The following is a 27,752-nucleotide window of genomic DNA, read 5'->3' as shown; positions in this document are numbered from 1 at the left end:
GAGGGTGTGAAGATTTTAAAGACCCTTCGTTCAATGCACCGAAGGTGTGAAGGATTTAAAGATCTTTTGTTCAATGCACTGAGGGTGTGAAGGATTTAAAGATCTTTCGTTCAATGCACCGAGGTTGTGAAGGATTTAAAGACCTTTCGTTCAATGCACCGAGGGTGTGAAGATTTTAAAGACCCTTCGTTCAATGCACCGAGGGTGTGAAGGATTTAAAGATCTTTCGTTCCATGCACAGAGGGTGTGAAGGATTTAAAGATCTTTCGTTCAATGCACGGAGGGTGTGAAGGATTTAAAGATCTCTCATTCAATGCACAAGAGTGTGAAGGTTTTAAGGACTTTTCGTTCAATGCACCAAAGGTGTGAAGGTTTTAAAGACCCTTTGTTCAATGCACCGAGGGTGTGAAGGATTTAAAGATCTTTCGTTCAATGCACCGAGGGTGTGAAGGATTTAAAGATCTTTTGTTCAATGCACCGAGGGTGTGAAGGATTTAAAGATCTTTCGTTCAATGCACCGAGGTTGTGAAGGTTTTTGTCCACTCCAAATGCCCCCTGGGGTCTGCCGCGAACCTCCATTTAGAGTGAACACTGTTATGGTATATGGGGAAATATGCTGAAATCTCTGTTTTATTGGGGGTCAGTAAAGGTCTGATTTTTGGGGCCTGCCTATATTTATCTCAACCAGACTCTTCTACTCTTATACAGGGACCACCACAGCGCCAGTGTCGATACCCCAGTCAAGCACCGCTGCTACTACCAGAGGTAAGTGTCTCGTGACCCCTGAGCCTCGCTGTGACTTTAGGTACGATGATGAAATGTGCACAGTGCAGGAGGGGAGGGGGGGCTGATGGACCACTGCAGGAAGAAGGCAGTATCATCCAGACAGGAGGAAGCAGGCGCAGTATCAGGTAATGCAGGAGAGAGGGATGATAGAAGCAGGCAGTATCAGGTAATGCAGGAGGGAGGGGTGATGGAAGCAGATAGTATCAGGTAATGCAGGAGGGAGGGGTGATGGAAGCAGATAGTATCAGGTAATGCAGGCGGGAGGGGTGATGGAGGAGGCAGTATCAGGTAATGCGGGAGGGAGGAGTGATGGAAGGAGGCAGTATCAGGTAATGCAGGCGGGAGGGGTGATGGAAGCAGATAGTATCAGGTAATGCAGGAGGGAGGGGTGATGGAAGCAGATAGTATCAGGTAATGCAGGAGGGAGGGGTGATGGAGGAGGCCGTATCCGGTAATGCAGGAGGGAAGGGTGATGGAAGCAGGCATTATCAGGTAATGCAGGCGGGAGGGGTGATGGAAGCAGATAGTGTCAGGTACTGCAGGAGGGAGGGATGATGGAAGGAGGCAGTATCAGGTAATGCAGGCGGGAGGGGTGATGGAAGCAGGCAGTACCAGGTAATGCAGAAGGGAGGGGTGATGGAAGCAGGCAGTACCAGGTAATGCAGGCGGGAGGGGTGATGGAAGCAGGCAGTACCAGGTAATGCAGAAGGGAGGGGTGATGGAAGCAGGCAGTACCAGGTATTGCAGGAGGGAGGGGTGATGGTAGCAGGCAGTATCAGGTAGTGCGAGAGCAGGGGGTGATGGAGCCACAGCATGAAGCAGGTAGAATCAGTCAACAGACACAGGGCGGTTCCTGCCCAGAGGTGTCCTTAAAAGCATCCCCTGGGGCAGGACATATGGTGTCATGAATAGATGACCCTGTTGCCCCTCACATGGCATTCTGGGCAGAACGTTGATACATTAGGATGGGTCACCCAGGTCACACCTCTCCTCTTCTAGTGGTCATCACTGAGCCTGATTCGCACCTGCAGTACCTAAAACATGTATGTAAAACATCTTGAATATGTTTTTGGAATTAAACATTTCAGAACCAGTAACTGCTGGGTTTAATCAATGGCCGCCAGCATTTGAGGGCTGGACATGAACATTTCAGCAGAAAGCTTGAGACCCTTGAGAAACAGTGTGTGTGAAGGAGTTAAGAAACAGTGTGAGGGCACCAAGCTGTCCTGGCTCTCCTCTTGACTTAGATGTGTGTTCTTGTCTTCAGCAGTGACCATGCTGTGCCCGTGTACCTGCCTCGGCCAGTCACTGGGGTTCTGCTTGAGAGATCCAATCTATTGCACGCCGTGCAGCGGTGAGTTTCATGGCATTCTTCACTGTGTGCACATCTATAGCTTTGAGTGCATGTGTGTTGTCACAGTTGGGTGTGTGCTATCCAGTTGATAGTGTTAATTTATATTGTTACTCATCGTTGTTATGTGTCCTTATGTGTTTCAGTGGCAGGCAGATACGTTCTTCTTTAGTATTGTAGGTGTGTGTTGACTAGTTGTTTGTATAGGTGTGTCTGTGTGTGAGTGTGGGTGTGTGTGCATATGAGTGTGGATGTGGGTTTATGTGTGTGTGAGGGTGTATGTGTGTGCATGTAAGTGTGTGTGTGGGTGTGGATTTGTGTGTGTGTGCATGTGAGTGTGGGTTTGTGCATGAGTGTGTTTGGGGGTTTGTATGGGTGTGTGTGCATGTTATGTTATGTTATGTTAAAATGGGACTTTTATAGCGCAACGGCTTCTCCAAAGGAGTGTCCCGGCGCTTTGTGCTCCAGACCTAAAGAAAGAACTTTTAAACATAACAGTAAAAAGACAGGAGCCTAAAAGAGGAAGCGGACTAACCAGAGAACAGCCAAGTTTTTAAGTCCTTCCTGAAGGCAAGCAAGTTCGAGGTAGTCCGCAAGGACACCGGTAGAGAGTTCCATAGCTGGGGGGCAAGGAATCTAAAGGACCGGCCGCCTAGACGAGCCCTTTTGATACGTGGTACCCGAGCCAGAGCCAATGTTTCCGACCTGAGGGATCGTGTAGGTCGGTAGAAGTCCAGCCTCTTCTGGAGATATTTTGCACCATTACCATGCAGGGCCTTATGGGCTAGGGTCATGGCCTTGAACAGTATCCTCTTCCGTACAGGAAGCCAATGGAGGGATAGAAGAAGGTTAAAGGCACTAGTACGACGATGCAGGCTAAAGATCGCTCGAGCAGCAGCGTTCTGGGTCACCTGCAAACGCTGAAGGAGATATTCTGGCAGACCCAGATATAGAACATTTGCATAGTCCAATCTGGATCCTATAAGTGCCTGGACAGTTATCCTCCGATGTTCCTCAGATAGAAGGGGAAAGAACTTACGCAACATTCTGAGGATCCCGAAACATGTTCCCGTAAGAGTAGAAACCTGGGATTTGAGCGAAAGCTCATTGTCAATTTTTACTCCCAGGTTCTTAGCCCACTTAGATGACTGAGTTGGAGGGAACATGTCAGCAGGCCACCACCCATGCCAATCTGGTTCCGATGGGCATCCGAAGAATAGTATTTCGGATTTATCGAGTTGCACTTGAGGCTGTTGAGTTGGAACCAATTAAAAACAGCCCCAAGGCACTCACGGATCCTTTCTCCATCGAACTCTTCGCTCTTACGGCAGGTGAACAGAAGCTGGGTGTCGTCAGCATAAGAGACGATCCGGGCCCCATAGGACTCTGCCAATGTCGCCAGAGGGGTCATAAGGATGTTAAATAGAGTGGGGCTCAATACAGAGCCCTGAGGCACTCCGACTCCCAATGGCGGCATTTCGGCAGATCCAGGTGGGACCCAGACCGTCTGCCGGCGGTTGGCTAGAAAGGAACGAAACCAGTTGAGCGCCGTCCCCCCCAGACCGATGTCGTGTAGTCTAGTGAGGAGATCCTCATGGGGGACGGTGTCAAATGCCGCCGACAGGTCTAGCATAACTAACATCACCCTGCCTCCGGTATCCAGCACCTCCTTCACGATCTCAAAAACTTCCAGGAGCGCCGTCTCGGTGCTTAAGTTGGAGCGAAAGCCCGATTGGGATTCATGGAGTAACTCGTTTGACTCCAGGAAGTTAGAAAGCACGCTATGAACGTGTTTCTCCAGGATCTTGGTAAGTGCTGGAAGGAGCGAGATTGGCCTATAGTTGGAGGGCACTTCTGGGTCAAGATTAGGCTTTTTGATAAGAGGGATGACCATGGCCTGTTTCCAGGACTGGGGCAGAAATCCCTGACTCAGGGAAAGGTTAAGAATGGGATTAGCTATGGGGTTAACGGCATCTGCCATTCTCGCTAAGAATTTTGCTGGACAGGGATCTAGCGGTGAGCCCGATTTAAGGTTCCTCATCAAGGCTAAGGATGCGGCAGCCGAAAGGGGCGGGAAGTCTAGCAGAACTGGGCCTGGAGACGACAGGAGAGTTGTCTCAATCGGCAGAGTTGACGGGTCATCTATAGGTCTCAAAGGAAAGGAATCCTGAATTTGCCTAATTTTGGTGGTAAAAAAATTAGCAATGGTGTTGGCCCAGGACTCCACCGGAGCGTCCTGAGCTGAGATTGACCGCGGGCTGGTGAATTCTCGCACAATTGAGAAAATCTCCTTACAGGAGTTTGCCGCGTCTTCAATCCTTTTGGCAAAATAGCATTTCTTGCTCTGAAGGATTAAATCATGATATGATTTCATCATGGTTTTATAAAGTTGTTTGGCCTCAGGTTCGTACTGGGCTCTCCAAGCCCGCTCAGCGACTTTGCATTGCCTACGGTGATGGGCCAATTCCTCCGTAAACCAAGGGGCCGAGACCCGTTGGGCGGCAGACCTGGGTGACTGTAATGGGGCGAGCTCATTTAATCTAGCAAGGAGCCAGGATTGCAGGCTCTCCAGGTCTTTCTCCAGGTCACCCGTATAAGACATGGGGTGATCCACCAGAGCCTGCGCTAGCAGATCCGGAGTCACCCGATGGAGTGCCCTATAGCTGCTACCCTGTTGTCTCGTGGCACTGGCCATAGAATTCGTAGTAGATGATATTTCAAAATGAACAAGACAATGATCAGACCATAAGACTGGCAGAAGTGTTACAGCCATAATAGGTGAGGTGGAAAAAACCTGGTCAAGTGTGTGGCCTTTATCATGGGTCGGGCCAAAGATATAGGGGGAAAGGCCCAGAGTAGATGTAATATCAAGCAGCTTGATAGCATCCTGGTCTTGGTGATCATCCATATGGAAGTTAAAATCTCCAGCCAATATACACCGCTCCGATCTTAGAACAAGGACCGACATAACCTGCTGGAGATCATCAAGAAAGGATCCCACCGGGCCCGGAGGTCTGTAAACAACAAGACCCTTCAGCGCTTGCTGAGACGATAGGGAGATGGTAAAGGCAAGAGAGTCAGCCCCTACGATGGTATTTGTGTGCGTGACCGTGCACGGAAAAGGTTTTTTCACAACCAGGGCAACTCCTCCCCCCCTACCCTTGTCTCTATCTTGTCGATGGATGATATAGTCAGAGGGAATGGCTACCGCGATGTCCGGGTGGGAGGATTCATTGAGCCATGTCTCAGTGAGCATCAGACAGGTAGGACTGGTCGTCGAAAGGAGATCATAAATCTCTTGAGTGTGTCGGTGCAACGACCTTGTATTAAGGAGTAGACAAAGATGTTTAATGCTACAATCCTTAATAGAGCGGGGGGAAGGGAGATTGCGAGTAGGATGCCATTTACAGACAGGGCACTTATGTTTAGCCCTATATCGGCCAGGAAAGACTGAGTGACAGGACGCATCCCCGTCACGCAAAGAGTAGAGTTCCTGAGCGGAGTAGGAAAGCATAATGGCCAGAAGTACCTGCCACGCCGAACGCCTCCGGGACGCTGACGGGCGCAGACGGGCAGGACTCTGGCACGACTCCGGCGCAGGTCCGGCGCGTCCGCAGTCCGCGTCCGCAGCGCGGAGGGAGGGGTGAGCTTTTTATAGCGCTACTAGAGCGCGAGGGCGGAGAGTCCTACCCCCAAGATGACGGCCAAAATGAGATCCCAGCCCTCGGCGTCAACACTCAGCCGAGGGCGGTCTCACAGTCCCAGGCAAGGGAGAGGGAGCAGGGCAAAGCGCTTACAGGCGCTGGGAAGTCTAAGGCAGGCAGCGCTAGGCTCAGGCACGCTTATAACACAAGCGCGAGCACAAGCTGCACAAGACAAAAATTAAAATGACAAGCATGAAAGTCAAACACGCTAGGTTAAAAATGCCAAAGAATAGTAGAGAGACCTCCCGGCTTCCGCCTCAGGAGGGAAAGGTAGGTAGCAGATGTTAATCACATGCAAGATGTTCCGTTTCCCTTTTATAGCGCTACTAGAGCGCGAGGGCGGAGAGTCCTACCCCCAAGATGGCGGCCAAAATGAGATCCCAGCCCTCGCCGTCAACACTCAGCCGAGGGCGGTCTCACAGTCCCAGGCAAGGGAGAGGGAGCAGGGCAAAGCGCTTACAGGCGCTGGGAAGTCTAAGGCAGGCAGTGCTAGGCTCAGGCACGCTTATAACACAAGCGCGAGCACAAGCTGCACAAGACAAAAATTAAAATGACAAGCATGAAAGTCAAACACGCTAGGTTAAAAATGCCAAAGAATAGTAGAGAGACCTCCCGGCTTCCGCCTCAGGAGGGAAAGGTAGGTATCAGATGTTAAATGTGAGTGTCTGGGGGTGTAGGGGTGTGTGTGGGTTTGTGTGGGTGCGAGTGAGTGTGTGTGATTTTGTGTGTGTTTGTGTGTGAGTGTGTGTGACTCTGGGTGTGGGTGTGTGTGCATATGAGTGTGGGTCTGTGTGTGTGTCTGTGTGTGTGTTCCTAACAATGTGTTTGTGGGTTTGTGTGTGAGTGGTTGTGTGTGCACATGGATGTATATATAGGTTTATGTGTGTGTGTGTGTGTGTGTGAGTATGTGTGTGGGGGGGTTGTGGGGGGTGTGGGTGTGAATGTGGCTGTGTGTGAGAGGGTGGATATGTGGATTTGAGTTGTGTATGTGGCTTTTTGTGGGTGTGTGAATGTGTAGGGATGTGTGTGGGTTTGTGGGTCTGTGTATATGTGTGAGTGTGTGTGTGGGTGGATGAATGGATGTGTGTGGATGTGTCTGAATATCTGTGGGTGCACAGGAGAGTGTGTGGGTTTGTGTGGGTGTGGGTGTTTGCTTATGGGTGTGTGGGTTTGTGTGTGTGTGCGCATGTTGGTGGGTGTGGGTTTGTGTGTGTGTGTTTGTGTGTGAGAGTGTGAGAGTGTGCACACTCTTTCACAGTTGTTTACATGCCTGTGTGAAGACACATAGCTCCCAGTGGTAAAACTGGTGTTTCTAAGGATGTGAAGGGTCTGTCCTTTACTTCACAGCCAGGGCCAGGGCCAGGGACATGGTGGCTCAGAGAATGCCACCATATGGTGGACTGTTACTAGAGCCGGTGCCGAGTCCTGGAAACCACCAGCTCAAATTAGGCACTGGCTAAGCCAGGTATCTGGGCCTCCACCCTGGGAGCCTACTCTTCATAGAATCAGAGTCACGTCTGTGGGTCAAACCTTCTCCCACTTCCAACACCTTCCGCTTCCCCGTGCATGGACAGGAACACCAGCCTCACTCCTCCACCATAACCACCTTGAAATCAGGCTTCTGTGAGCCGTGAGCCTGGTCACTATACCTCCACCCACTCAGTTGTCTGTTGACAAACCACTCACAGTTTGTCTTTGACGCTGCCACGCCTGCTGTGCTTAAAACTAAGCCTGGGCATAGTTTGCGGAGTTTCGCTACACGGAACTCTGCAAAGTTGCATAAAAACTCTACGAAGTTCCACAAGTGGCGAAGTGTAGTGCAAACTGCTGTTCACGCTGGTCTTCCTGCCACTTGCATAAAAATTCTAGCCGAGCAGCAGCTCGCGCTCAAGAACTTACTGCCAGCGAGAACGGATGTGGAATAAACTCAGTTGCACTACACGAAGCAGAGTTTTTGGCACTCCGTGAGCTCCACGGAGCGCTGAATGCAGAAAACTTCACAAACTCCACAAACGGAGCGGAGTTTACCGCCCAGGCCTACTTAAAACCTGTGTAAATCCTGTGGGAGGCTCACAGACATGAAAGCCCTGTGTGGGCCCTTTCTCTAGCTTGTGCCAAGAGGTGTTGTCAGTCCAGGACATTGTCGGCCATGTATCCTCTTAGGAGTCAGGGGGGCTTGAAGCAGAAATAGGACTGTTGGTGTACTCAAATAGTTGTGACTTTTTACTTGCTGATGACAATAGAACAGTAGTTATTGATGCAACCCTCTGTGCAGATACTGACATTTGTTACTAGGATGCTTGTATTACAATATCTACCTGACAGTAATTGTGTGATGAATATCTTCCAGAGGTCACCCCCAAGAGTACAACAGTAGCCACTGAGGAATCTACTCTGGGGAGCAGTACTGCCACCCCAAATGCTGAGATCACGTCCACCAGCACTGCACCGATCACCACCGAAAGCACCACTGGCACTGGAGGGAGCACGCTGAGTGCCAGTACAACTGCAACCACAAGCAACACGCCTACCACCACACCGCTTACCAGCACCACGGTAGCACTACCCACTGCCAGCATCACCACCCTCCAACCTGCAGTGAGCACCACAGTGAGCAGTACCACAGGCAGCACAGACAGCACAGCAGGAAGCACCACAGTGAGCAGTACCACAGGAAGTACAGCCAGCAGCTCTGCTACCTCCACATCCAGCACTATAAGAATAACCACAACAAACATACCCATAGAGACCCCCTTCATTGGGTTTACAGAAGAGAACACTGGAGACACCACCACAGCCAGCACAGCCGGAAGCACCACAGGCAGCACGGCTAGCACTGTGGAAAGCACCACAGCTAGCACAGCAGAAAGCACCACCGCTAGCACAGTAGGAAGCACCACAGCCAGCACAGCAGGAATCACCACAGTGGTCAGTACCACAGCTAGCACAGCAGGAAGCCCCACAGCTAGCACAGCAGGGAGCAGCACAGCCAGCACAGTAGGCAGCAGCACAGCTAGCACAGCAGTAAGCACCACAGCCAGCACAGCAGGAATTACTACAGTGGTCAGTACCACAGCTAGCACAGCAGGAAGCACCACAGCCAGCACAGTAGGCAGCAGCACAGCTAACACAGCAGTAAGCACCACAGCCAGCACAGCAGGAATCACCACAGTGGTCAGTACCACAGCTAGCACAGCAGGAAGCACCACAGCTAGCACACCAGGAAGCAGCACAGCCAGCACACCAGGAACCACCACAACTAGCTCATCACGAAGCACCACAACGAGCTCATCAGGAGGCACCACAAACACCACTGCTGCAAGCATCACCTCCAGCACTGCCAGCACCGAAGGAAGCACCACAGCCAGTACCACTATCGGTACTGCAGGGGGCACAAGCATTACTACAGCAAGTACCGGTGCCAGTACTGTAGAAGGCTCCACAGCTAGTACTGCAGATATTACCACAACCCGTGTTGCAAGTACCACCACATCCAGGGTGTTGGGCATCACAGAGACTCTACCAACCATTGCATTCAGTATTCCCAGAAGAACCACAGCAAACACTGTCACAAGCGCCACAGCAAACACTGCTGGTATAAATACATCGACCACGTCTTCAACTACCACAGCTTCGACTGTAGAAGGTACCACAACAAGCACAGCTCAGATAACTGTAAGCCCGACAACAAGTAATGTTGGAAGCACAAGCGCTGGCATGACCACAACAACCAGCTTAACTCAAAGCCCTGCTGCAGCAAGCACGACTGACAGTACCACAGTTAGCTCTGTTGGAGGCTTAACAGACAGTGCCACACCTATCAGTCTCAGAAGCACTACAGCCAGCAGTGCAGTGTCCACCACAGCGAGCACCTCTGAAAGCACCACAGCCAGCACTGCCGAGAGCACTACAGCCAGCACCACCATAGTCACCACAACTGGCACTGCCGAAAGCACCACTGCCAGCACTGCTGAAAGTACCACTGCCAGCACTGCTGAAAGTACCACAGCCAGCACTGCCCAAAGCACCACAGCCAGCACTGCCCAAAGCACCACAGCCAGCACTGCCAAAAGCACCACAGCCAGCACTGCCGAAAACACCACTGCCAGCACTGCCGAAAGCACCACTGCCAGCAATGCCGAAAGCACCACAGCCAGCACTGCTGAAAGCACTACAGCCAGCACTGCCCAAAGCACCACAGCCAGCACTGCCCAAAGCACCACAGCCAGCACTGCTGATAGCACCACATCTAGCACTGCTGAAAGCACCACAGTCAAGACTGCTGAAAGCACCACTGCCAGCACTACCAAAAGCACAACTGCCAGCATTGCTGGAAGCACCACTGGCAGCACTGCGGAGGGATCCACAGCCAGCATTATAAGTGGCACCACAGACATCTCTACAAGTCGCTTCACTGGAGGCACAGCTAGCACCACTGGAAGCATCAACGCGAGCGCTGGTGGCGGCACCACGAAGAGCACAACTGAGATCACTAGAGGTAAGAAAGACTTATTTCTGAACCTACCCCTCCTCCTTCTTTAATGCCAGCTCCATTCAAAATTCACCAAATGCGCCTCTATCTTTGTATTCAAAGCCATTGGTAACAAGGATGCATGAAGTCTGGGAGCATGGTGGATCAAGGTCAGAGAATGAGGGTGCTGACACATGAAACCAGAAGTGGTGGAGAGGGGAGGTCAGAGAATGAGGGTGCTGAAGCATGAACCCTGAAGCAGTGAAGAGAGGAGGTCAGAGAATTAGTTTCAAAGCGGGGGAGCAGAGGGTAGGTCAGAGAATGAGGGTGCTGATGCATAAACCCAGAAGCAGTGGAGAGGAGAGGTGAGAGAATGAGGGTGAGAAGCAGTGGAGAAGGGAGGTCAGTGAATAACGGTGAGAAGCAGTGGCAGAGAGGGGATGTCAGAGAATGAGGGTGAGGAGCAGTGGAGAGAGGAGGCCAGAGAATGAGGGTGCGGACACATGAACCCAGAAGCGGTGGATCAAGGTCTGAGAATGATGGGTATTGATGCATGGACCCAGAAGCAGTGGAGAGGCGTGGTCAGAGAATGAGGGTGCTGACGCATTTAACCCAGATGTGGTGGAGAGGGGAAGTGTGAGAATGAGGGTTAAGACAAATGAACCCAGAAGCGGGGGAGAGGAGCAGTAAGAGAATGAGGGTGTGGATGAATGAACCCAGAAGCGGGTGGATGCCTGGTCAGAGAATGAGGGTGCTGACGAATTAACCCAGAAGTGCTGGAGAGGGGAGGTCAGAGAATGAGGGTACTGACACATGAACCCAGAAGCGGTGGATCAAGATCTGAAAATGAGGGTACTTACGCATGAACCCAGAGGCAGTGGAGAGAGGAGGTGAGAGAATGAGTATGCTGACACATGAACCCAGAAGCAGTGGAGAGGGGAGGTTAGAGAATGAGGATGCAGGAGAGGGTAGAGAGAGGAGGTCAGAGAATGAGGATCGAAAGCTGGAGAGTGGAGGTCAGAGAATGAGGGTTAGAAGCGGTGAAGAGGGAAGGTCAAAGAATGAGGGTGCTGACACATGAAACCAGAAGTGGTGCAGAGGGGAGGTCAGAGAATGAGTGTGCTGAATCATGAACCCTGAAGCATTGGAGAGAGGAGGTCAGAGAATGAGGGTCAAAGCGGCGAAGGGGAGGTCAGAGAATGAGGGTGAGAAGCTGGAGAGGGGACGTCAGAGAATGACAGTGCTGACGCATGAATCCAGAAGCAGTGGAGAGGGGAAGTCAGAGAATGAGGGTGCTGACGCATGAATCCAGAAGCAGTGGAGAGGGGAGGTCAGAGAATGAGGGTCAGATGTGGTGGAGCAGAGAGGAGGTCAGAGAATGAGGGTCAGAAGCAGTGGAGCAGAGAGAAGGTCAGAGAATGAGGGTGCTGACGCATGAACTCAGAAGCAGTGAAGATGGGAGGTGAGACCATGAGGGTGCTGTGGCATGAACCCAGAAGCGCTGAAGAGGAGAGATCAGAGAATGAGGGTCAGAAGTGGAGGAAAGGGGAGGACAGAGAATTAGGGTGCTGACACATGAACCCAGAAGTGGTGGAGAGGTGTGGTCAGAGAATAAGGGTGCTGATGAATGAACCCAGAAGCGGTGGAAGGGGAGGTCAGAGAATGAGGGTGCGGAAACATGAACCCAGAAGCGGTGGATCAAGGTCTGAGAATGAGGGTATTGTTGCATGGACCCAGAAGCAGTGGAGAGGCGTGGTCAGAGAATGAGGGTGCTGACAAATTAACCCAGAAGCGGTGGAGAGGGGAGGTGAGAGAATGAGGGTTATGGAAAATGAACCCAGAAGCGGGTGGATGCGTGGTCAGAGAATGAGGGTGTGGACACATGAACCCAGAAGCCATGGATAATGGTCTGAGAATGAGGGTACTGAAACATGAACCCAGGTGGAGAGGGGAGGTCAAAAAATGAGGATGCAGGAGAGGGGAGTTGGGAGAATGAGGGTCAGAAGCTGGAGAGCGAAGGTAAGAGAATGAGGGTTAGAAGCGGTGAAGAGGGGGGTCAAAGAATGAGGGTGCTGACACATGAAACTAGAAGTGGTGGAGAGGGGAGGTCAGAGAATGAGGGTCAGAAGCTGGAGAGCGGAGGTCAGAGAATGAGGGTGCTGACACATAAACCCAGAAGCGGTGGATGGGTGTGGTCAGAAAATGAGGGTGCTGAATCATGAACCCTGAAACAGGGGAGAGAGGAGGTCAGAGAATGAGGGAGAGAAGCAGTGGAGATGGGAGGTGAGAGGATTAGGGTCAAAAGCGGTAGAGAGGTGAGGTAAGAAAATGATAGTGCTGACGCATGAACCAAGAAGCGGTAGAGAGGGGAAGTCTGAGAATGAGTGTGCTAAACATGAACCTAGAAGCTGTGGAGGGGGAAGTCAGAGAATGAGGATCAGATGCGGTGGACAGTGGAGGTCAGTGAATGTGGTTGCTAACGCATGAACCAGGGCCAGAAGTGGAGGAGAGGGGAGGTCAGGGAATGAGGGTGCTGATGCTTGAACCAAGAAGTGGTGGAGAGGGGAGATCAAGGACTGAGGGTGCTGATGCATGAACCCAGAAGCAGTGGAGAGGGGTGGTCAAGGACTGAGGGTGCTGATGCATGAACCCAGAAGCGGTGGAGAGGGGAGATCAAGGACTGAGGGTGCTGATGCATGAACCCAGAAGCAGTGGAGAGGGGAGATCAAGGACTGAGGGTGCTGATGCATGAACCCAGAAGCGGTGGAGAGGGGAGATCAAGGACTGAGAGTGCTGATGCATGAACCCAGAAGCGGTGGAGAGGGGTGGTCAAGGACTGAGGGTGCTGATGCATTAACCCAGAAGCGGTGGAGAGGGGAGATCAAGGACTGAGAGTGCTGATGCATGAACCCAGAAGCGGTGGAGAGGGGTGATCAAGGACTGAGGGTGCTGATGCATGAACCCAGAAGCGGTGGAGAGGGGAGATCAAGGACTGAGGGTGCTTATGCATGAACCCAAAAGCGGTGGAGAGCGGTGGTAAAGGACTGAGGGTGCTGATGCATGAACCCAGAAGCGGTGGAGAGGGGAGATCAAGGACTGAGGGTGCTGATGCATGAACCCAAAAGCGGTGGAGAGGGGAGATCAAGGACTGAGGGTGCTGATGCATGAACCCAGAAACAGTGGAGAGTGGTGGTCAAGGACTGAGGGTGCTGATGCAGGAACCCAGAAGCGGTGGAGAGGGATGATCAAGGACTGAGGGTGCTGATGCATGAACGCAGAAGCTGTGGAGAGGGGTGGTCAAGGACTGAGGGTGCTGATGCATGAACCCAGAAGCGGTGGAGAGGGGTGGTTGGGGACTGAGGGTGCTGATGCGTGAACCCAGAAACGGTGGAGAGGGGAGATCACGGACTGAGGTTGCTGATGCATGAACTCAGAAGCAGTGGAGAGGGGTGGTTGGGGACTGAGGGTGCTGATGCTTGAACCCAGAAGCAGTGGAAAGGGGTGGTCAAGGACTGAGGGAGCTGATGTATGAACCCAGAAGCGGTGGAGAGGGGTGGTCAAGGACTGAGGGTGCTGATGCATGAACCCAGAAGCGGAGGAGAAGGGTGGTCAAGGACTGAGGGTGCCGATGCACGAACTCAGAAGTGGTGGAGAGGGGTGGTCAAGGACTGAGGGTGCTGATGCATGAACCCGGAGGCGGTGGAGATGGGTGGTCAAGGACTGAGGGTGCTGATGCATGAACCCGGAAGCAGTGAAGAGGGGTGGTCAAGGACTGAGGGTGCTGATGCATGAACCTGGAAGCAGTGGAGAGGGGTGGTCAAGGACTGAGGGTGCTGATGCATGAACCCAGAAGCGGTGGAGAGGGGAGATCAAGGACTGAGGGTGCTGATGCATGAACCCAGAAGCGGTGGAGAGGGGTGCTCAAGGACTGAGGGTCCTGATGCATGAACCCAGAAGCGGTGGAAAGGGGAGATTAAGGACTGAGAGTGCTGATGCATGAACCCAGAAGCATTGGAGAGGGGTGGTCAAGGACTGAGGGTGCTGATGCATGAACCCAGAAGCAGTGGAGAGGGGAGATCAAGGACAGAGGGTGCTGATGCATGAACCCAGAAGCGGTGAACAGGGGTGGTCAAGGACTGAGGGTGCTGATGCATGAACCCAGAAGCGGTGGAGAGGGGTGGTCAAGGACTGAGGGTGCTGATGCATGAACCCAGAAGAGGTGGAGAGGGGTGGTCAAGGAATGAGGGTGCTGATGCATGAACCCAGAAGCGGTGGAGAGGGGAAATCAAGGACTGAGGGTGCTGATGCATGAACCCAAAAGCAGTGGAGAGGGGTGGTCAAGGACTGAGGGTGCTGATGCATGAACCCCGAAGCGGTGGAGAGGGGAGATCAAGGACTGAGGGTGCTGATGCATGAACCCAGAAGCGGTGGAGAGGGGTGGTCAAGGACTGAGGGTGCTGATGCATGAACCCAGAAACAGTGGAGAGGGGTGGTCAAGGACTGAGGGTGCTGATGCATGAACTCGGAAGCGGTGGAGAAGGGTGGTCAAGGACTGAGGGTGCTGATGCATGAACCCGGAAGCGGTGGAGAGGGGTGGTCAAGGACTGAGGGTGCTGATGCATGAACCTAGAAGCGGTGGAGATGGGTGATCAAGGACTGTGGGTGCTGATGCATGAACCCAGAAGCGGTGGAGAGGGCTGGTCAAGGACTAAGGGTGCTGATGCATGAACCCAGAAGCGTTGGAGAGGGGAGAGCAAGGACTGAGGGTGCTGATGCATGAACCCAGAAGCGTTGGAGAGGGGTGGTCAAGGACTGAGGGTGCTGATGTATGAACCCAGAAGCGGTGGAGAGGGGAGATCAAGGACTGAGGGTGCTGATGCATGAACCCAGAAGCGGTAGAGAGGGGTGGTCAAGGACTGAGGGTACTGAAGCATGAACCCAGAAGCGGTGGAGAGAAGAGATCAAGGACTGAGGGTGCTGATGCATGAACCCAGAATCGGTGCAGAGGGGTGGTCAAGGACTGAGGGTAATGATGCATGAACCCAGAAGCGGTGGAGAGGGGAGATCAAGGACTGAAGGTGCTGATGCATGAACCCAGAAGCGGTGGAGAGGGGTGGTAAAGGACTGAGGGTGCTGATGCATGAACCCAGAAGCGGTGGAGAGGGGTGGTCAAGGACTGAGGGTGCTGATGCATGAACCCAGAAGCGGTGGAGAGGGGAGATCAAGGACTGAGGGTGCTGATGCATAAACCCAGAAGCGGTGGAGAGGGTGGTCAAGGACTGAGGGTGCTGATGCATGAACCCAGAAGCGGTGGAGAGGGGTGGTCAAGGACTGAGGGTGCTGATGCATGAACCCAGAAGCGGTGGAGAGGGGTGGTCAAGGACTGAGGGTGCTGATGCATGAACCCGGAAGCAGTGGAGAGGGGTGGGCAAGAACTGAGGGTGCTGATGCATGAACCCGGAAGCGGTGGGGCGGGGTGGTCAAGGACTGTGGGTGCTGATGCATGAACCCAGAAGCGGTGGAGAGGGCTGGTCAAGGACTGAGGGGGCTGATGCATGAACCCAGAAGCGGTGGAGAGGGGTGATCAAGGACTGAGGGTGCTGATGAATGAACGCAGAAGCGGTGGAGAGGGTTGGTCAAGAACTGAGGGTGCTGATGCATGAACCCAGAAGTGGTGGAGAGGGGTGGTCAAGGACTGAGGGTGCTGATGCATGAACCCAGAAGCGGTGGAGAGGGGAGATCAAGGACTGAGGGTGCTGATACATGAACCCAGAAGCGGTAGAGAGGGGTGGTCAAGGACTGAGGGTGCTAATGCATGAACCCAGAAGCGGTGGAGAGGGGTGCTCAAGGACTAAGGGTGCTGATGCATGAACCCAGAAGTGGTGGAAAGGGGTGGTCAAGGACTGAGGGTGCTGATGTATGAACCCAGAAGCTGTGGAGAGGGGTGGTCAAGGACTGAGGGTGCTGATGCATGAACCCAGAAGCGGTGGAGAGGGGTGGTCAAGGAATGAGGGTGCTCATGCATGAACCCAGAAGCGGTGGAGAGGGGTGGTCAAGGACTGAGGGTGCTGATGCATGAACCCAGAAGCGGTGGAGAGGGGTGGTCAAGGACTGAGGGGGCTGACGCATGAACCCGGAAGCGGTGGATAGGGGTGATCAAGGACTGAGGGTGCTGATGCATGAACGCAGAAGCAGTGGAGGGGGAGGTCAAGGACTGAGGGTGCTGATGCATAAACCCAGAAGCGTTGGAGAGGGGTGGTCAAGGACTGAGGGTGCTGACGCATGAACCCGGAAGCGGTGGAGAGGGGTGGTCAAGGACTGAGGGTGCTGACGCATGAACCCAGAAGCGGTGGAGAGGGGTGGTCAAGGACTGCGGGTGCTGATGCATGAACCCAGAAGTGGTGGAGAGGGGTGATCAAGGACTGAGGGTGCTGATGCATGAACCCAGAAGCGGTGGAGGGGAGGTCAAGGACTGAGGGTGCTGATGCATGAACCCAGAAGCGTTGGAGAGGGGTGGTCAAGGACTGAGGGTTCTGATGCATGAACCCAGAAGCGGTGGAGAGGGGTGGTCAAGGACTGAGGGTGCTGAAGCATGAACCCAGAAGCGGTGGAGAGGGGAGATCAAGGACTGAGGGTGCTGATGCATGAACCCAGAAGCGGTGGAGAGGGGTGGTCAAGGACTGAGGGTACTGATGCATGAACCCAGAAGTGGTGAAGAGGGGAAATCAAGGACTGAAGGTGCTGATGCATGAACCCGGAAGCGGTGGAGAGGGGTGGTCAAGGACTGAGGGTGCTGATGCATGAACCCGGAAGTGGTGGAGAGGGGTGATCAAGGACTGAGGGTGCTGATGCATGAACCCGGAAGCAGTGGAGAGGGGTGGTCAAGGACTGAGGGTGCTGATGCATAAACCCAGAAGCAGTGGAGAGGGGAGATCAAGGACTGAGGGTGCCGATGCATGAACCCAGAAGCGGCGAGAGGGGTGGTCAAGGACTGAGGGTGCTGTTGCATGAACCCAGAAGCGGTAGAGAGGGGTGGTCAAGGACTGAGGGTGCTGATGCATGAACCCAGAAGCAGTGGAGAGGGTGGTCAAGGACTGAGGGTGCTGATGCATGAACCCAGAAGCGGTGGAGAGGGGAGATCAAGGACTGAGGGTGCTGATGAATGAACCCAGAAGCGGTGAAGAGGGGTGGTCAAGGACTGAGGGTGCTGATGCATGAACCCAGAAGCAGTGGAGAGGGGTGGTCAAGGACTGAGGGTGCTGATGCATGAACCCGGAAGCAGTGGAGAGGGGTGGTCAATTACTGATGGTGCTGATGCATGAACCCGGAAGCAGTGGAGAGGGGTGGTCAAGGACTGAGGGTGCTGATGCATGAACCCGGAAGCGGTGGAGAGGGGTGGTCAAGGACTGAGGGTGCTGATGCATGAACCCGGAAGCAGTGGAGAGGGGTGGTCAATTACTGAGGGTGCTGATGCATGAACCCGGAAGCAGTGGAGAGGGGTGGTCAAGGACTGAGGGTGCTGATGCATGAATCCGGAAGCGGTGGAGAGGGGTGGTCAATGACTGTGGGTGCTGATGCATGAACCCAGAAGCAGTGGAGAGTGGTGCTCAAGGACTGAGGGTGCTGATGCATGAACGCAGAAGCGGTGGAGAGGGGTGGTCAAGGACTGAGGGTGCTGACGCATGAACTCAGAAGCGGTGGAGAGGGGAGATCAAGGACTGAGGGTGCTGATGCATGAACCCAGAAGCGGTGGAGAGGGGTGGTCAAGGACTGAGCATGCTGATGCATGAACCCAGAAGCGGTGGAGAGGGGTGGTCAAGGACTGTGGATTCTGGTGCATGAACTCAGAAGCGGTGGAGAGGGGTGGTCAAGGACTGAGGTTGCTGATGCATGAACCCAAAAGCGGTGGAGAGGGGAGATCAAGGACTGAGGGTGCTGATGCATGAACCCAGAAGCGGTAGAGAGGGGTCGTCAAGGAGTAAGGGTGCTGAAGCATGAACCCAGAAGCAGTGGACAGGGGTGGTCAAGGACTGAGGGTGCTGATGCATGAACCCAGAAGCAGTGGAGAGGGGAGATTAAGGACTGAAGGTGCTGATGCATGAAGCCAGAAGCGGTAGAGAGGGGTGGTCAAGGACTGAGGGTGCTGATGCATGAACCCAGAAGCGGTGGAGAGGGGTGGTCAAGGACTGAGGGTACTGATGCATGAACCTAGAAGCGGTAGAGAGGGGTGGTCAAGGACTGAGGGTGCTGATGCATGAACCCAGAAGCGGTGGAGAAGGGTGGTCAAGGACTGAGGGTGCTGACGCATGAACCCAGAAGCAGTGAATAGGGGAGATCAAGGACTGAGGGTGCTGATGCATGAACCCAGAAGCGGTGGAGAGGGGTGGTCAAGGACTGAGGGTGCTGATGCATGAACCCGGAAGCGGTGGACAGGGGTGGTCAAGGACTGAGGGACTGATGCATGAAGCCGGAAGCGGCGGAGAGGGGTGGTCAAGGAATGTGGGTGCTGGTGCATGAACCCAGAAGCGGTGGAGAGGGGTGGTCAAGGACTGAGGTTGCTGATGCATGAACCCAGAAGCGGTGGAGAAGGGAGATCAAGGACTGAGGGTGCTGATGCATGAACCCAGAAGCGGTAGAGAGGGGTGGTCAAGGACTATGGGTGCTGAAGCATGAACCCAGAAGCAGTGGAGAGGGGTGGTCAAGGACTGAGGGTGCTGATGCATGAACCCAGAAGCGGTGGAGAGGGGAGATCAAGGACTGAAGGTGCTGATGCATGAACCCAGAAGCGGTGGAGAGGGGTGGTCAAGGACTGAGGGTGCTGAAGCATGAACCCAGAAGTGGTGGAGAGGGGTGGTCAAGTATTGAGGGTGCTGATGCATGAACCCAGAAGCGGTGGAGAGGGGTGGTCAAGGACTGAGGGTGCTGATGCATGAACCTAGAAGCGGTGGAGAGGGGTGGTCAAGGACTTAGGGTGCTGATGCATGAACCCAGAAGCGGTGGAGAGGGGTGGTCAAGGACTGAGGGTGCTTTTGCATGAACCCAGAAGCGGTGGAGAGGGGTGGTCAAGGACTGCGGGTGCTGATGCATGAACCCAGAAGTGGTGGAGAGGGGTGATCAAGGACTGAGGGTGCTGATGCATGAACCCAGAAGCGGTGGAGGGGGAGGTCAAGGACTGAGGGTCCTGATGCATGAACCAAGAAGCATTGGAGAGGGGTGGTCAAGGACTGAGGGTGCTGATGCATGAACCCAGAACCGGTGGAGAGGGGTGGTCAAGGACTGAGGGTGCTGATGCATGAACCCAGAAGCGGTGGAGAGGGGTGGTTGGGGACTGAGGGTGCTGATGCGTGAACCCAGAAACGGTGGAGAGGGGAGATCAAGGACTGAGGTTGCTGATGCATGAACTCAGAAGCGGTGGAGAGGGGTGGTTGGGGACTGAGGGTGCTGATGCATGAACCCAGAAGCAGTGGAAAGGGGTGGTCAAGGACTGAGGGAGCTGATGTATGAACCCAGAAGCGGTGGAGAGGGGTGGTCAAGGACTGAGGGTGCTGATGCATGAACCCAGAAGCGGAGGAGAAGGGTGGTCAAGGACTGAGGGTGCCGATGCACGAACTCAGAAGTGGTGGAGAGGGGTGGTCAAGGACTGAGGGTGCTGATGCATGAACCCGGAGGCGGTGGAGATGGGTGGTCAAGGACTGAGGGTGCTGATGCATGAACCCGGAAGCAGTGAAGAGGGGTGGTCAAGGACTGAGGGTGCTGATGCATGAACCTGGAAGCAGTGGAGAGGGGTGGTCAAGGACTGAGGGTGCTGATGCATGAACCCAGAAGCGGTGGAGAGGGGAGATCAAGGACTGAGGGTGCTGATGCATGAACCCAGAAGCGGTGGAGAGGGGTTATCAAGGACTGAGGGTCCTGATGCATGAACCCAGAAGCGGTGGAAAGGGGAGATCAAGGACTGAGAGTGCTGATGCATGAACCCAGAAGCATGGGAGAGGGGTGGTCAAGGACTGAGGGTGCTGATGCATGAACCCAGAAGCAGTGGAGAGGGGAGATCAAGGACAGAGGGAGCTGATGCATGAACCCAGAAGCGGTGAACAGGGGTGGTCAAGGACTGAGGGTGCTGATGCATGAACCCAGAAGCGGTGGAGAGGGGTGGTCAAGGACTGAGGGTGCTGATGCATGAACCCAGAAGAGGTGGAGAGGGGTGGTCAAGGAATGAGGGTGCTGATGCATGAACCCAGAAGCGGTGGAGAGGGGAAATCAAGGACTGAGGGTGCTGATGCATGAACCCAAAAGCAGTGGAGAGGGGTGTTCAAGGACTGAGGGTGCTGATGCATGAACCCCGAAGCGGTGGAGAGGGGAGATCAAGGACTGAGGGTGCTGATGCATGAACCCAGAAACAGTGGAGAGGGGTGGTCAAGGACTGAGGGTGCTGATGCATGAACTCGGAAGCGGTGGAGAAGGGTGGTCAAGGACTGAGGGTGCTGATGCATGAACCCGGAAGCGGTGGAGAGGGGTGGTCAAGGACTGAGGGTGCTGATGCATGAACCCAGAAGCGGAGGAGAAGGGTGGTCAAGGACTGAGGGTGCCGATGCACGAACTCAGAAGTGGTGGAGAGGGGTGGTCAAGGACTGAGGGTGCTGATGCATGAACCCGGAGGCGGTGGAGATGGGTGGTCAAGGACTGAGGGTGCTGATGCATGAACCCGGAAGCAGTGAAGAGGGGTGGTCAAGGACTGAGGGTGCTGATGCATGAACCTGGAAGCAGTGGAGAGGGGTGGTCAAGGACTGAGGGTGCTGATGCATGAACCCAGAAGCGGTGGAGAGGGGAGATCAAGGACTGAGGGTGCTGATGCATGAACCCAGAAGCGGTGGAGAGGGGTGCTCAAGGACTGAGGGTCCTGATGCATGAACCCAGAAGCGGTGGAAAGGGGAGATCAAGGACTGAGAGTGCTGATGCATGAACCCAGAAGCATTGGAGAGGGGTGGTCAAGGACTGAGGGTGCTGATGCATGAACCCAGAAGCAGTGGAGAGGGGAGATCAAGGACAGAGGGTGCTGATGCATGAACCCAGAAGCGGTGAACAGGGGTGGTCAAGGACTGAGGGTGCTGATGCATGAACCCAGAAGCGGTGGAGAGGGGTGGTCAAGGACTGAGGGTGCTGATGCATGAACCCAGAAGAGGTGGAGAGGGGTGGTCAAGGAATGAGGGTGCTGATGCATGAACCCAGAAGCGGTGGAGAGGGGAAATCAAGGACTGAGGGTGCTGATGCATGAACCCAAAAGCAGTGGAGAGGGGTGGTCAAGGACTGAGGGTGCTGATGCATGAACCCCGAAGCGGTGGAGAGGGGAGATCAAGGACTGAGGGTGCTGATGCATGAACCCAGAAGCGGTGGAGAGGGGTGGTCAAGGACTGAGGGTGCTGATGCATGAACCCAGAAACAGTGGAGAGGGGTGGTCAAGGACTGAGGGTGCTGATGCATGAACTCGGAAGCGGTGGAGAAGGGTGGTCAAGGACTGAGGGTGCTGATGCATGAACCCGGAAGCGGTGGAGAGGGGTGGTCAAGGACTGAGGGTGCTGATGCATGAACCTAGAAGCGGTGGAGATGGGTGATCAAGGACTGTGGGTGCTGATGCATGAACCCAGAAGCGGTGGAGAGGGCTGGTCAAGGACTAAGGGTGCTGATGCATGAACCCAGAAGCGTTGGAGAGGGGAGAGCAAGGACTGAGGGTGCTGATGCATGAACCCAGAAGCGTTGGAGAGGGGTGGTCAAGGACTGAGGGTGCTGATGTATGAACCCAGAAGCGGTGGAGAGGGGAGATCAAGGACTGAGGGTGCTGATGCATGAACCCAGAAGCGGTAGAGAGGGGTGGTCAAGGACTGAGGGTACTGAAGCATGAACCCAGAAGCGGTGGAGAGAAGAGATCAAGGACTGAGGGTGCTGATGCATGAACCCAGAATCGGTGCAGAGGGGTGGTCAAGGACTGAGGGTAATGATGCATGAACCCAGAAGCGGTGGAGAGGGGAGATCAAGGACTGAAGGTGCTGATGCATGAACCCAGAAGCGGTGGAGAGGGGTGGTAAAGGACTGAGGGTGCTGATGCATGAACCCAGAAGCGGTGGAGAGGGGTGGTCAAGGACTGAGGGTGCTGATGCATGAACCCAGAAGCGGTGGAGAGGGGAGATCAAGGACTGAGGGTGCTGATGCATAAACCCAGAAGCGGTGGAGAGGGTGGTCAAGGACTGAGGGTGCTGATGCATGAACCCAGAAGCGGTGGAGAGGGGTGGTCAAGGACTGAGGGTGCTGATGCATGAACCCAGAAGCGGTGGAGAGGGGTGGTCAAGGACTGAGGGTGCTGATGCATGAACCCGGAAGCAGTGGAGAGGGGTGGGCAAGAACTGAGGGTGCTGATGCATGAACCCGGAAGCGGTGGGGCGGGGTGGTCAAGGACTGTGGGTGCTGATGCATGAACCCAGAAGCGGTGGAGAGGGCTGGTCAAGGACTGAGGGGGCTGATGCATGAACCCAGAAGCGGTGGAGAGGAGTGATCAAGGACTGAGGGTGCTGATGAATGAACGCAGAAGCGGTGGAGAGGGTTGGTCAAGAACTGAGGGTGCTGATGCATGAACCCAGAAGTGGTGGAGAGGGGTGGTCAAGGACTGAGGGTGCTGATGCATGAACCCAGAAGCGGTGGAGAGGGGAGATCAAGGACTGAGGGTGCTGATACATGAACCCAGAAGCGGTAGAGAGGGGTGGTCAAGGACTGAGGGTGCTAATGCATGAACCCAGAAGCGGTGGAGAGGGGTGCTCAAGGACTAAGGGTGCTGATGCATGAACCCAGAAGTGGTGGAAAGGGGTGGTCAAGGACTGAGGGTGCTGATGTATGAACCCAGAAGCTGTGGAGAGGGGTGGTCAAGGACTGAGGGTGCTGATGCATGAACCCAGAAGCGGTGGAGAGGGGTGGTCAAGGAATGAGGGTGCTCATGCATGAACCCAGAAGCGGTGGAGAGGGGTGGTCAAGGACTGAGGGTGCTGATGCATGAACCCAGAAGCGGTGGAGAGGGGTGGTCAAGGACTGAGGGGGCTGACGCATGAACCCGGAAGCGGTGGATAGGGGTGATCAAGGACTGAGGGTGCTGATGCATGAACGCAGAAGCAGTGGAGGGGGAGGTCAAGGACTGAGGGTGCTGATGCATAAACCCAGAAGCGTTGGAGAGGGGTGGTCAAGGACTGAGGGTGCTGACGCATGAACCCGGAAGCGGTGGAGAGGGGTGGTCAAGGACTGAGGGTGCTGACGCATGAACCCAGAAGCGGTGGAGAGGGGTGGTCAAGGACTGCGGGTGCTGATGCATGAACCCAGAAGTGGTGGAGAGGGGTGATCAAGGACTGAGGGTGCTGATGCATGAACCCAGAAGCGGTGGAGGGGAGGTCAAGGACTGAGGGTGCTGATGCATGAACCCAGAAGCGTTGGAGAGGGGTGGTCAAGGACTGAGGGTTCTGATGCATGAACCCAGAAGCGGTGGAGAGGGGTGGTCAAGGACTGAGGGTGCTGAAGCATGAACCCAGAAGCGGTGGAGAGGGGAGATCAAGGACTGAGGGTGCTGATGCATGAACCCAGAAGCGGTGGAGAGGGGTGGTCAAGGACTGAGGGTACTGATGCATGAACCCAGAAGTGGTGAAGAGGGGAAATCAAGGACTGAAGGTGCTGATGCATGAACCCGGAAGCGGTGGAGAGGGGTGGTCAAGGACTGAGGGTGCTGATGCATGAACCCGGAAGTGGTGGAGAGGGGTGATCAAGGACTGAGGGTGCTGATGCATGAACCCGGAAGCAGTGGAGAGGGGTGGTCAAGGACTGAGGGTGCTGATGCATAAACCCAGAAGCAGTGGAGAGGGGAGATCAAGGACTGAGGGTGCCGATGCATGAACCCAGAAGCGGCGAGAGGGGTGGTCAAGGACTGAGGGTGCTGTTGCATGAACCCAGAAGCGGTAGAGAGGGGTGGTCAAGGACTGAGGGTGCTGATGCATGAACCCAGAAGCAGTGGAGAGGGTGGTCAAGGACTGAGGGTGCTGATGCATGAACCCAGAAGCGGTGGAGAGGGGAGATCAAGGACTGAGGGTGCTGATGAATGAACCCAGAAGCGGTGAAGAGGGGTGGTCAAGGACTGAGGGTGCTGATGCATGAACCCAGAAGCAGTGGAGAGGGGTGGTCAAGGACTGAGGGTGCTGATGCATGAACCCGGAAGCAGTGGAGAGGGGTGGTCAATTACTGATGGTGCTGATGCATGAACCCGGAAGCAGTGGAGAGGGGTGGTCAAGGACTGAGGGTGCTGATGCATGAACCCGGAAGCGGTGGAGAGGGGTGGTCAAGGACTGAGGGTGCTGATGCATGAACCCGGAAGCAGTGGAGAGGGGTGGTCAATTACTGAGGGTGCTGATGCATGAACCCGGAAGCAGTGGAGAGGGGTGGTCAAGGACTGAGGGTGCTGATGCATGAATCCGGAAGCGGTGGAGAGGGGTGGTCAATGACTGTGGGTGCTGATGCATGAACCCAGAAGCAGTGGAGAGTGGTGCTCAAGGACTGAGGGTGCTGATGCATGAACGCAGAAGCGGTGGAGAGGGGTGGTCAAGGACTGAGGGTGCTGACGCATGAACTCAGAAGCGGTGGAGAGGGGAGATCAAGGACTGAGGGTGCTGATGCATGAACCCAGAAGCGGTGGAGAGGGGTGGTCAAGGACTGAGCATGCTGATGCATGAACCCAGAAGCGGTGGAGAGGGGTGGTCAAGGACTGTGGATTCTGGTGCATGAACTCAGAAGCGGTGGAGAGGGGTGGTCAAGGACTGAGGTTGCTGATGCATGAACCCAAAAGCGGTGGAGAGGGGAGATCAAGGACTGAGGGTGCTGATGCATGAACCCAGAAGCGGTAGAGAGGGGTCGTCAAGGAGTAAGGGTGCTGAAGCATGAACCCAGAAGCAGTGGACAGGGGTGGTCAAGGACTGAGGGTGCTGATGCATGAACCCAGAAGCAGTGGAGAGGGGAGATTAAGGACTGAAGGTGCTGATGCATGAAGCCAGAAGCGGTAGAGAGGGGTGGTCAAGGACTGAGGGTGCTGATGCATGAACCCAGAAGCGGTGGAGAGGGGTGGTCAAGGACTGAGGGTACTGATGCATGAACCTAGAAGCGGTAGAGAGGGGTGGTCAAGGACTGAGGGTGCTGATGCATGAACCCAGAAGCGGTGGAGAAGGGTGGTCAAGGACTGAGGGTGCTGACGCATGAACCCAGAAGCAGTGAATAGGGGAGATCAAGGACTGAGGGTGCTGATGCATGAACCCAGAAGCGGTGGAGAGGGGTGGTCAAGGACTGAGGGTGCTGATGCATGAACCCGGAAGCGGTGGACAGGGGTGGTCAAGGACTGAGGGACTGATGCATGAAGCCGGAAGCGGCGGAGAGGGGTGGTCAAGGAATGTGGGTGCTGGTGCATGAACCCAGAAGCGGTGGAGAGGGGTGGTCAAGGACTGAGGTTGCTGATGCATGAACCCAGAAGCGGTGGAGAAGGGAGATCAAGGACTGAGGGTGCTGATGCATGAACCCAGAAGCGGTAGAGAGGGGTGGTCAAGGACTATGGGTGCTGAAGCATGAACCCAGAAGCAGTGGAGAGGGGTGGTCAAGGACTGAGGGTGCTGATGCATGAACCCAGAAGCGGTGGAGAGGGGAGATCAAGGACTGAAGGTGCTGATGCATGAACCCAGAAGCGGTGGAGAGGGGTGGTCAAGGACTGAGGGTGCTGAAGCATGAACCCAGAAGTGGTGGAGAGGGGTGGTCAAGTATTGAGGGTGCTGATGCATGAACCCAGAAGCGGTGGAGAGGGGTGGTCAAGGACTGAGGGTGCTGATGCATGAACCTAGAAGCGGTGGAGAGGGGTGGTCAAGGACTTAGGGTGCTGATGCATGAACCCAGAAGCGGTGGAGAGGGGTGGTCAAGGACTGAGGGTGCTTTTGCATGAACCCAGAAGCGGTGGAGAGGGGTGGTCAAGGACTGCGGGTGCTGATGCATGAACCCAGAAGTGGTGGAGAGGGGTGATCAAGGACTGAGGGTGCTGATGCATGAACCCAGAAGCGGTGGAGGGGGAGGTCAAGGACTGAGGGTCCTGATGCATGAACCAAGAAGCATTGGAGAGGGGTGGTCAAGGACTGAGGGTGCTGATGCATGAACCCAGAACCGGTGGAGAGGGGTGGTCAAGGACTGAGGGTGCTGATGCATGAACCCAGAAGCGGTGGAGAGGGGTGGTTGGGGACTGAGGGTGCTGATGCGTGAACCCAGAAACGGTGGAGAGGGGAGATCAAGGACTGAGGTTGCTGATGCATGAACTCAGAAGCGGTGGAGAGGGGTGGTTGGGGACTGAGGGTGCTGATGCATGAACCCAGAAGCAGTGGAAAGGGGTGGTCAAGGACTGAGGGAGCTGATGTATGAACCCAGAAGCGGTGGAGAGGGGTGGTCAAGGACTGAGGGTGCTGATGCATGAACCCAGAAGCGGAGGAGAAGGGTGGTCAAGGACTGAGGGTGCCGATGCACGAACTCAGAAGTGGTGGAGAGGGGTGGTCAAGGACTGAGGGTGCTGATGCATGAACCCGGAGGCGGTGGAGATGGGTGGTCAAGGACTGAGGGTGCTGATGCATGAACCCGGAAGCAGTGAAGAGGGGTGGTCAAGGACTGAGGGTGCTGATGCATGAACCTGGAAGCAGTGGAGAGGGGTGGTCAAGGACTGAGGGTGCTGATGCATGAACCCAGAAGCGGTGGAGAGGGGAGATCAAGGACTGAGGGTGCTGATGCATGAACCCAGAAGCGGTGGAGAGGGGTTATCAAGGACTGAGGGTCCTGATGCATGAACCCAGAAGCGGTGGAAAGGGGAGATCAAGGACTGAGAGTGCTGATGCATGAACCCAGAAGCATGGGAGAGGGGTGGTCAAGGACTGAGGGTGCTGATGCATGAACCCAGAAGCAGTGGAGAGGGGAGATCAAGGACAGAGGGAGCTGATGCATGAACCCAGAAGCGGTGAACAGGGGTGGTCAAGGACTGAGGGTGCTGATGCATGAACCCAGAAGCGGTGGAGAGGGGTGGTCAAGGACTGAGGGTGCTGATGCATGAACCCAGAAGAGGTGGAGAGGGGTGGTCAAGGAATGAGGGTGCTGATGCATGAACCCAGAAGCGGTGGAGAGGGGAAATCAAGGACTGAGGGTGCTGATGCATGAACCCAAAAGCAGTGGAGAGGGGTGTTCAAGGACTGAGGGTGCTGATGCATGAACCCCGAAGCGGTGGAGAGGGGAGATCAAGGACTGAGGGTGCTGATGCATGAACCCAGAAACAGTGGAGAGGGGTGGTCAAGGACTGAGGCTGCTGATGCATGAACTCGGAAGCGGTGGAGAAGGGTGGTCAAGGACTGAGGGT

General features: G+C 54.8%; 1 protein-coding gene across 1 annotated transcript in view; it reads left to right on the top strand.

Moving 5' to 3' along the window:
- LOC146869711 (uncharacterized) overlaps nucleotides 1–27,752 on the top strand; it is a 340,761-nt gene that overhangs the window by 269,308 nt on the left and 43,701 nt on the right. The window contains exons 14-16 of the mRNA XM_085612911.1: nucleotides 709–765; nucleotides 2,054–2,140; nucleotides 8,192–10,339. Coding sequence (XP_085469037.1) covers nucleotides 709–765; nucleotides 2,054–2,140; nucleotides 8,192–10,339 — 2,292 coding nt within the window. The remainder of the gene's footprint in view (nucleotides 1–708; nucleotides 766–2,053; nucleotides 2,141–8,191; nucleotides 10,340–27,752) is intronic.

The sequence above is a fragment of the Triturus cristatus genome, chromosome 1_1 (assembly GCF_964204655.1).
Source record: "Triturus cristatus chromosome 1_1, aTriCri1.1, whole genome shotgun sequence".
NCBI classification, from domain to species: Eukaryota; Metazoa; Chordata; class Amphibia; order Caudata; family Salamandridae; genus Triturus; species Triturus cristatus.
Note: the sequence above shows the minus strand (reverse complement) of the source record. Positions and strands in the feature narration are given on the sequence as shown.